Raw genomic sequence first — 10,635 nt, 5'->3', positions numbered from 1 at the left:
TGTCATCGTTTACTGCTTTCCGGACTTCGTGTCCGCATCTACTCCGTTTCGGACTTCGTGTCCTCTTTTACTGCTTTTAGGACTTCATGTCCACATCTACTCCATTTCAGGCTTCATATCCTCATTTACTACATTTCAGATTTCGTACCCGCATTTACTGCATTTCGGACTTCGTGTCCACTTTTACTGCTTTTCGGACTTCGTGTCCATATCGCTTTCTGGACTTCTTGTCCACATTTAATGTTTTTCAAGTATGCGTCCACATTTACTAATTTATGGTTTTACTATTTTGCAACAGGCCCACATATTAGCAAAAACGAGGAGAATGGTCAAACGATCGCCAGGACCAAATGAGGTGCTTCTCATAGTGTTTGACTGCATCCTCTATCTGAGCACGCAACCAAAGTGGGGCAAGCTATCAGCACCCAATTTCGGTCTATCGGCTCCGCAGGGGGGGGGGCAAAATTGTCATTTCCCAATTTATCGCCTTTTCTTAAAAAAAAAATATTTATTCAGGCGAACTGGGTAGGGCCGGGCAGCGTTGATCGGCTGCCCGTGAACCGTCGGCCCAGAGAAAAAAAAAAGCGTTCGGGCAGGCCGGGCAGCGCTTACCAACTGCCTGCGAGCCCCGCCGGCCCAGAACCCCCAAATCGTAGATTTCCGCGATTTTCTCCAAAATCGGCCGAAATCCTAACGGAAACGAGGAAGAGATTGCAATTAAATGGACAGAAAAGCAATTCGGAGGGGGAGGAAGAGAACCCAGCAAGAAAAAACGGAAAATTTGCTCTCGTTTCGGGGAATTTTGAAATTGGAGAACTCAGAACTTTCGCCGGAAAACCGCAAGTTTTCCCCTCGATCCCAACGGTTTTAACTCCGGTGAGGCCGAGATCGACCACGGCGAAGAGTCGGCGGTGTCCAGAACCGTCATCGGCGTCCATTCCGGCCCTCACCGCGGCGTCCAGGGGCGAGAACCGCCGCCCGCAGCGTCGTCGCCGCTGTTCCCGGCGATCCCGACTGCCCGCCGACTAACGGGCCTCCGCCCATTTCTCTTTCTTCTCAGGCCTAGCCCAAGTCCATTCGGCCCAACGCGCCCAGTCCGGCCCAGCGCTCTTCCGGGCGATTTCTCCTTCGGGCAGGCTTGCCCGATCCAATCCGACCCGATTGTCCGGCTTTTTTTTTAAATATTTACAGAATCACCCCTCAACTTTTCGAGTTAGGTAAATTCTCGACTTAGTGGCATGAATAGAGCTCCTTTCCTAAATATTATTGCTTTCTTGATGGATATAATGTGAAATGAGTGTTTTGGGGTCACGTGAGTGATCGGATTTATCCCGAACTCGATTTTACGAACTTTCTGTTTTGTTACATTTCAATCCAGAGGACGCATTTTATTTTGTTAAGATCTACCCCGAATTTCAAAATTATTTTCAATCAAGTCCCGATCATTTTACTATTTTCCAATTAGTCCTTGGATTTTTCAGAATTTTTCTAAACATTCCAAAGAACTTTTCAAATTGTTTCAGTTTAGTCCCGGGACCATTTTTCACCCTTTTCAGATCTGCCCCGAATTTCAAAAAATTCTTTTCAATCAAGTCCCAGTCACTTTACTATTTTCCAATCAGTCCTGGAATTCCCAGAATTTTTCAAGAATCCCAAGGAACTTTTCCAGTTGTTTCAGTTTAGTCCTGGGGGCCATTTTTTTGTTTTCAGATCAGTCCAGATTTTCAAATTCGTTTCAAACAAGTCCTGAGACATTTTCAGTAATTTTTACAGAGTCCCTAATTTTTTTCAGAATTTCCAAAACGGTCCTCGAAACTTCATCCGAATTTTCAAATCAGTCCCTGCTCTTTTAAAATTGTTCAATTCAGTCCCCTGGACTTTATTTCTAAAAATATCCGACCCTTTTCTACTTGGATCACCCACCTACAATGTATGTGCCCCATTTGAATATTTTATTTTTGCAATTATATACAATGTGACCATGTCGGAAATTAGAGTTCATCGGGCGGTCAATTAATGGCTATCTCGACAGCTCGAAATCTCAAACTCGGCTTAAATCAAACATGGGCAATAGTCAAATAGAGGGTTTGGTTTTGGGTTTTAGGTGAAAATACTCTTAATCTGTAAAAGTTATATTGTCACGATACAGAATAATCTAAAAACAACCCACACATTCGAGACTTGATTATGGACATCACGTCTCTCGGGTCCGTTAAAATGATGTCGAATGCTATATGCCCTGTCTATCACTCCTTTTGTTTGTTTTAAGGTAGGATTTGTATGCCAAGATATCTCGGTTAATAATCAGTTAATTCACGTAAATTCGGTGATAACAAAACCCCGTTGTTTGTTTATTTGAGCTTGCTTGTTACATTTTTATAATTATTTGTTATGCGGATCAAGCCCGATCATTTAGGACACGATTCACACAGGGTCCAACGCCCCTAACCGTCGATCACGGGGTCCAATGCCCCCATATACCGAGTGCGCATTTAATTTAATTTTTGGTCTTTTTCAAAACCATACGGTGAGCATGAGTGAAATAATGGCCGAACGCGAACCGACCGGGATTCAGTCATTGTAATTTGTCTTTTATTTGAGATAAGGTTTTATATTATACATATATTCATGTAAAATCCCAGTCGGAGAGTGAACGGTCAGAATGTTTCTTTGAATTTACGGTGTCAAAACGCATAAGATGAGCGGAACTTAATTAAGCGGTAATTAAATTAAAATGGCAAGCCTAGACAAGCTAGAGTACCGAAAGGGCGTGTGGGATATAGGCCCACATGTAATAGAACCCCCGAATTCGAAATTTCGGTTCCGTACAGACCATTGCCTTAGCATTTTAGGTGTACCCCGTACCCCTAGACCCGGGTAACTTGCCGGCCCTCGACCTTCGAGTCGTAAAATGGCAAGTGGCGACTTCTTCTCACATGCGTCCGTCGCGCATCCCCGGGAAGGTGGACACTCCCAAGCCACGTTGCATAGGCGCGTGCATGCGTGCCCCGACGAGATTAAAATTCGGGTGCGCACAAGCACATCTACGACTATTGTCTTTTAAAGTGTGCGTTGCTCTCTATGATGATATTAATGGCAAGACCTAAGAGAAAGTACAAGAGAGACTATTCACTGCTTTCATACCTTTGGCGTACATAACATAAGGTCCACATTTACATTAGGCTTTGCAATCCCTTGTATGGCATAACTCCCACCTATTTGCAAAGATTGAGGTTTCTTAAACTTAAACTCAACTTTGTCTGCCCCAATGTCCCTTACAATGTCTGGAGCCAAGTTTGCAGTAACCTGTCCAATTTACATCGCATTAAGAAATGGAAATCAATGAGAATTTACACATTTCACCAGAAACTCAGAATATAATACAAAAAAAAAGAAAGGTTTACTGAGCTTCTGGCGCTTGGCTTAGCTAATATTAAACACATGATCAAACCAATACATACCCTTTCCTTGGCTCAGCTAAGGTAAATTACATGGGGTCCTATTGTTTCACTAAATTCCAGACATGAAACATGCAGTTTGTGAGGCAATGGTCAGCTCTTCTATTTAGTATACTAAGACATCATTGGAAAATACATTTGCAATTGCAGCTAAAGAATTGTTTTTTTTTTTTCATTTTCTAAATCATTGTACGTGATTCCTACAATACAAAATCGATACTTTCACTTCCTTGGAACAATACAACAGAAGGAAGAAAAAAAAACAGCTTAATCACTTGTTTAGCATCAAAGTAAATTCCATCTTCATTTTACTATAATTTTCTACAAGACAACCATTCCCAAACTTCTCTTTTTTTCCATTAGTCAATGTGTGAGCCCCACTGTTCCCACTTTACCATCAGGTAGCACATGCTTCCTAATGGCATGTCGCTTTTTTTTTTAAAAAAAAAGAGAAATTCTCCGTTCCTTTCCCTTTTTCCTATCTTTTCATAGAACACCACACGAAGAGATGCGTAGGACCAACGTGCTCACGATTGATTATTTATTGATCACATTTTATCTAATAAATCAACTGTGTAGAAGACATTTAAAGAAAAAGATGGCTACATTAATTGTATGGATTTAATACAAATTTGAAAATCAAATTTCAAAAACAAATACTATGCGTATTTCAAATACAAATAAAGAGTGCAGGTCATTGGCGCCTTGTCTCTGCGGGTCATAACCGATTTACGATATGGTCGCATACGACATTCATTTCGTTGTAGCTCATGTTAACTTTAATTCGTATTCCTGGTTGTTGAGGTGAATTTTGAAATTCATCGTAATCTGCCCAAGCATCGCCGTAGTCCTCAAATAACCTGTCGTGGTAATGATTGCGCCAAATAAAATTTTGCAACATAAAACAAGTAACGACAGTTTGTCCTTGCCTATATTGGTTTGAAATTTGGTATCAATTTCATTATTATGAATCTCCTCTTCAGATTCCCAAAACATCATTCAATAATATTACGAACAGATGAATATTGATGATTGAACAACTCCTTCTTTGTTGTCAAAGCATTGTCCTCACCGAAATCACTTCGGTGATACCATTCCCCCTTGTATGGTGCCAAATGTTTGGGAAAATTGGGAACCCTGTATCAACAACATAATATTGTTCTAGAAACGAAAAAGAAATTTATGGTTAAATATGTTACAGCATAAACTTTTTGGGATATAGAACATTGATCAGCAAACACTGACGGTGCAAGAAATAATTTCAATGTCGCAGTTTTGGAAAAAAAATTGGAGTCATGTGCCAAACCATCCCAACCCATCATGACATATGTAAACATCATATCGTGAGAACAAACGGCGAGTACATTTTGTGTTATTTCTGTATTTTGATCGCGATAAGCTACTCTTTTTTCCTTAAAGACACATGCAGCCACATGAGTTCCATTAATAGCTCCGATGCAATTCTGCAGGGGCAATGCAAAATTATGTAATTAATATAATCTTACGAAATGAAATATAATAGTATTGACTTTTTTTAAAGTACCTTAAAGAGGGATTAATATCAGTACGATTAATATCATAATTAAGAGAAAGAAATGAGATTATTGCAAACAATATCAATAAACATAAAGAGGGATCCTGGGCTCATTCAAGAGCGACAAAGGCGGTGTAACCATTCCTTTCTTACGTCTTCCCGGTAGCACTTGAACAACCTCTTCATTTTGTCATCAAGGAGAGGTAAGCTCCCTGCCATATACTCGTCAATAGGGATTGTCGGTTTCCTTGTATTCAACTCCGCCATGGCTTCATCGATGCTATTTTTCTCTGACTTCTCAAGGTTGGAAACCGACTTGCTTCTCTTTGACTCTAGTAGGGTGGTCTTAGGCAGTGTTATTAAAACCGGACCGGATAGCGAACCGGGTAAGGCATGGGTTCATGGATTCACGGGTTCAACCGAGAGTTCGATGGGTCGGACCGCGTATTTAATTAATTGTATAATAAATGTTTATATTATTGCTTTAGATAAAATAAATTGATATTAAATATATAACATTTGTATGGTTATGCAAAAAATGACCTGTGGCTTAGCTGGTTAGTCAGATGGTCATAATTTGGGTGTGAAGTGGAGGGGCAAGGGTTCAAATCCCACCAGGGCCACCACATTCATTATTTTGATTTAAATATAGTAAACCGTTGAACCCATAAACCGACCGGTTTAGTGGATTTTTATATTCAAACCGATCGATTCTGTGGGTTCAACGGTTCAAATGTGCATTTCCAGTCTGAAGGTGGAATCGGACCGATCATAGTGCCGGTTTCCGGTTCGACCGGTCGAACCGGCCGGTCCGGTCCGGTTCTGATAACTATGGTCTTAGGCTTAAGTTTGAAACTGGCCTTGAACAAGTCCATGTACTCCTACAGTTATGAGGTTGTCAAGGAAAGCCGTTTACACACTTGACGTCGAGACTCGGATATAACCGGTTCTTCAAGGTTAATTGGCTATTTCTGTTGTTTCTTGGATGTTGATAGGAATTCCTCCAGCACTTGTTGATCCTCGTCAGAAGTTCTCGGTGGATCGATCGAGGAGATGCATAGAGCACCGGTAGCAGTTGATGCACTGAAAAGCTCATTCAATAGTTTGTCGTTCTTGCAGCCTCTGGTTTGGAAAGTCTTAAAGGCCTTGTTCTTCTGCACGGTGTAAAAAATATCATTGAGCGAGCTATTTCATTAAATATAAATGCAACAAACAGATGGAATAAATAGAGGAGAAACACATATGTATTCAAATGAAGCTGTATTATATTCTGCAATTTAACTTGATAGACTGGTTATATAGGTGAATTGATATTACTAAAACTTCAAGCTCGCACTCAGAAGAGAAGAAACAGATTAATGTGATATTATAAAAAGACTTGAGACGAAAACTGTATATTGATAAATGTATCCCACACATCAGGACTCGCCTTGATGGTGTTGGTGTCTTCATCCCATCCGACTCTAGTATGATGAAGCAATTCAGTGAACTACTTGTACATGGTCTTCTACTAGAGCTTATGAAAGCCCAGTTGACATCGTGAAATTGCATTTCCATCTCCACATTCATCTCCTCCCAATCCCTTAGCTTCCAATATGTCGTGTGGGTCCTTTTGAACTTCTCAAGCATGATATGAATGAAAGTGAACTCCATCTTATCAGTCCCCTTGAGGATATTCTCACCCTTAGGAGCCATGTTGGATGCACTTTTTCGAGCAGAACTTCCACACATAAGCAATCGAAGAACATGAATAATAACACACAAACAACTTGCAGCAAAATAGAAGAGCTTTCACCACTAAAAAATGAACAGATTTCAGCTCATAAAACAACCAGTTTGCAATTAACCACAACAATATTCACATAAGAGGAAGAATCAATAATAGACTTTCAAATAAAACGTAACCAACAAGGCATATACATCATATTCAACCAAGTCAAGTTTCTGCTTCGACAATTGCTTAATTCTAGATATGAAAGACGGTAGTCCTCTCTCTGGTGGACATGAATAAGAAAATGAGGCCCTACAATTCGATTAGATCAACTCTAGTGGACAGTTGCTTAATACTAGATTAGATCAATTCGATTTCACTGATACAAACATTGAACTTAAATAGTGGTTTATGGGTTAAAGCACACGGAAAGCATGTCCTCAGTGATTATGCTAGCAGAAGCTCATTTGCAAAAACACGAAGAAGCAACAGCAGAGCAATGCAGCAAAGGCAACCAAAAAGGAGAAGCAGTGACCATGAAATCGAGAGAAAGGGCAGGGGAAGAATTACTTATTCGAATGGAGATAGGGTTGCGAAGTTGGGTTCGATTCTATCTTAAAGAAGAGGAAGACGTTCGCAGAGCTATGGAGATGGGGGCCCCCGACTAAGACTGTTGCCAAGAATCCTCTCCTTTGGTCACAGAGGATGTCTACCTCTGCGAATCTCTCCTGACAAAGCTTGTGTATACAGACGTCCTGACCTTGGCTCCTTCTCCGTGTCAACTATTGCAAGACTCACATTAAAATGCATAAGTGATGTCTATGGTAAGGATATAACCATATTTATCATAAACTTATCATATAACTTAGTCGAGACTTACTATAGACATGGTTTATATTTTCATTTATCGTAAGTTTGTGCTTGGAAGCAGATCACTTAATGCTTCTTTTATGTGCATTCTAGATTTTGATCTCCTCTACATTGCAACAAATTGTGTTTCCTTATGCTACCTAAACCTTAAAGGATGCACCTCTGTGACAGATACTACCATATCCAATCTCTTGTTTAGATCTCTGGACCTTCATTCGCTCATAGTATCTGATATCGGTTTTAGAAAGAAATCCATTGTAGCACTATGCTCTGGTGGTCGAGAGATGACTGGAACATTACCTTATCCACATGCTGGAAAGAAAAATTCTGATTTGTTGGCTTATAAACTTCAATTTCATATAGGTAGTTGCGAGAGTAGGCTCTTCTCCTGATCTTGGTTCCTTTACAGACAAGGGTTTCAACCTTGGCCTTTCCCATCCGACGGATGCCTCAAGAGTTTGAAGCTCACTGGTGCAAACCGATTGCAGTCTCAAATGGCAGATTTCTCGTCAATAGTCGGGCGTCAGTGGCTTGATCTGGTCTTTGTTCCTATGGATTTGAGAGAAGAAGCTTGATCCTGCAAGACAAACATGCAAAAAGAGGCAAGGGGGAAGGGAGAACAGGGGCAAGGAAGATAGGGTCGGAGGAAGGCAAATGTCGGGTCCACCCAACGATAAAATTTACGCAAGTCAGGTGAAGACCGGGGCCTTCCACATTGAATAATGGAAGAAGAGAAAATTGGGCAATGTTTGTCTTGTACCGGGTGAGAATAAAATGAAGACGAAATTTGGAACTCCAGTTTGATACCAAATAAGCCATAGTGATTGATCAATTCATCTTGAAACTAGCTATTATATATTGACTTAACCCAGTTTCAACTTTCATAGAAAATCGAACCTCTTAATTATGATAATCCCTCAGACCCAGGCCCAGACCCAAGCCCAAGCCCAAGAAGTCCAAGCCCATTTGCTTTTGACTTCTCTCCCTTTTGAAGCCCTATAAAATCCTCGTCTGTCTTCATCCGTAACTTCCTTCCCGCCCTCCTCCCTCTCTCGCTCTCCCACCCCCAGTTAACAGACGGACCTCCGTCGGCTCGCCGATCACCCTGAGCACAGATCGTAGAGGCCGCCGCTTCGAAGGGCAGTTTGGCCGGTCGAGGAAGATGGAGAAGAGCAGTAGTCAAAGCAGCAACACTTTCCTCCCGCAAGAGATCATTTGGGATATATTGCTGAGGCTCCCGGTGAGGTCATTGTGCAGATTCAGGTGCGTTTCTACACTCTGGCGATCCATCATCTCGGATCCCCAATTCGTCTCCTCCCACTTCGCTCGCTCCTCCGCTCATCCGAAACTGCTGTTTACTGTGAATGAATGTGTCCCGGGGAGCGATGGTTATATAATCAGAATGGTGATTGAAGGTTTGCCTATAATCAGACTTGTAAAGGGGAAATTCTTCTTCTCCGCCGACTATCCTCAAGATCCGGAGGACCTGGTCCAGGTTTCGAGCTCTCATGGTCGAATCAGCACGACGGGGTTCACGATTTCACAGTCTGTCGGCGGTTTGGTCTGCATTGATACTGATGAGGGAATCCAAATCTGTAACCCTAGCACCGGAGAGTGTATTACCTTTCCGACACTTCCGGACCGGGCCAGTGATTGCTTTTTGGGATATGACCCGATCGAAAAGAAGCACAAGCTTTTGAGATCCTCCTATCTGGAACCATTGACGGAGATCGACGTTTTAACTCTCGGCGAGAAGGAGTGGAAAAGAATAAATCTTGATCTGGGTTTTATTGTAGATTTGGGAGAGAGTGTATGCATTGATGGGGTGATGCATATATATGCTCTATCCGTAGATCATGAGTCCTATTTTTTGTTATTCGATGTTAGGTCAGAAAATTTTCGAGCGATTCCCTTCCCTGAAGAGTACGAGTATGATGCTCGTAGGTATTTGATGGAGTTTGGTGGGCGTGCTGCTTTAGTCGATTACCATGCGGTCGCTGTGGAGGGTTTGGGTGGCGAGATTAGATTGTGGATACTGAAGGATGCCCAAAATCAAGTTTGGAGCTGCAAAACGGTTACCCCATCTCTTCACTTGGGTGATACTCTTTCTTATAAGCCGCTTTGTGTTGGTGTCACTCACGAAGGCGAATTGATCTTTGCACCACCGCTGTATATGGGACCGTTTCACTGTTATCTGTACCACGTGGAGAACGCTACTTTCAGGAAAGTTGAGATCCGTGGGTTATATGAACGTATAATTGGCCTGAGGTGCTTATATGATGATAAGGTGGCTGTTAGTTATCATGTGGAAAGTCTACAGTCGCTCCGTGACATTCGTTTCGACTAGTGAGATGTGCCACTTTTGTGCATTCGTCGTGCATGTTAGTTTTGAAGCTTGGAGGTGCAGGGGGGATGGTAAAGACGAGGAATAGACAACCTTTTATGGAGATGAAAGGTGAAGGCGGGGGCAGGAGCTATATCATGGAGTTAGCAGGAAACCGGATACTCTCTTAATCTTTGTGGATTTGAGGACAAAGAATGGAAGGAAAGAATCATCTGCATGATGTATATACGTAGGTGTTCAATATGCTTGTCTTGTGAGCAAATGACCTGACAATATTCCAAAGTATAATGAAGTTTTTTGTGCGTCTTTTGATTGTCAATTGTATACTTTAACCTCATCCTTTCCGGTTCCGATGGCATTACTATTACGGTATTACTACATACATGTCGAGACAGATATTGCAGCCTTCACTGGGACTAGGGGTGAGCTTGTCATCGAGTTTGCGAAATAGGTTGTAGGATGTATAGGTAGAGTGTTGCAATGACGTATTAGTGGGCGATCTTTGATATTTTGGCCTCAATCAGGGGCCAAGTTCCAAGTGTACCTTGATAGTTGAGACCAAAAATAAGAAACTTGGAGATGCAAATATTTGTTAAGCATATTACTCGCAGGTGACTTTCCTTCACAACCTAGATTGGCACTTCCTTGTACGAAAAAACTTTCCAAAACCCACAATTCCTTCAATTCTTGGTCCTCTTTCAAGTCATCAAACGAACAA

The 10,635-nt window shown here is 41.6% G+C and overlaps 2 protein-coding genes across 3 annotated transcripts; one reads left to right on the top strand and one right to left on the bottom strand.

Moving 5' to 3' along the window:
• Nucleotides 1–5,568: 5,568 nt before the first annotated feature.
• On the bottom strand, nucleotides 5,569–8,357 carry LOC116209934. 2 transcript variants are annotated; one of them, XM_031543698.1, is made up of 4 exons: nucleotides 7,874–8,357; nucleotides 7,274–7,485; nucleotides 6,422–6,697; nucleotides 5,569–6,146 (listed from the first exon to the last, which is right to left on the bottom strand). In XM_031543698.1, exons 1-4 carry the CDS (start codon nucleotides 8,009–8,011, stop codon nucleotides 6,089–6,091), a joined length of 684 nt encoding a protein of 227 aa, XP_031399558.1. In that variant the 5' UTR covers nucleotides 8,012–8,357; the 3' UTR covers nucleotides 5,569–6,088. The 2 variants fall into 2 exon arrangements, with proteins under 2 accessions (XP_031399558.1, XP_031399557.1); XM_031543697.1 differs by having other exon boundaries at nucleotides 6,422–6,712; nucleotides 7,874–8,351.
• A 235-nt stretch (nucleotides 8,358–8,592) lies between these two features.
• On the top strand, nucleotides 8,593–10,236 carry LOC116209926 (putative F-box protein At1g47730). The gene is made up of 2 exons (XM_031543684.1): nucleotides 8,593–8,836; nucleotides 9,005–10,236. The coding sequence occupies exons 1-2, from the start codon at nucleotides 8,736–8,738 to the stop codon at nucleotides 9,918–9,920; spliced, it is 1,017 nt and encodes a 338-aa protein (XP_031399544.1). The 5' UTR covers nucleotides 8,593–8,735; the 3' UTR covers nucleotides 9,921–10,236.
• The last annotated feature ends 399 nt before the right edge of the window (nucleotides 10,237–10,635 follow it).

This window comes from Punica granatum, chromosome 6, assembly GCF_007655135.1.
Source record: "Punica granatum isolate Tunisia-2019 chromosome 6, ASM765513v2, whole genome shotgun sequence".
Lineage (NCBI taxonomy): Eukaryota > Viridiplantae > Streptophyta > Magnoliopsida > Myrtales > Lythraceae > Punica > Punica granatum.
The sequence above is the reverse complement of the archived record's forward strand: the minus strand, read 5'-3'. Positions and strand labels throughout refer to the sequence as shown.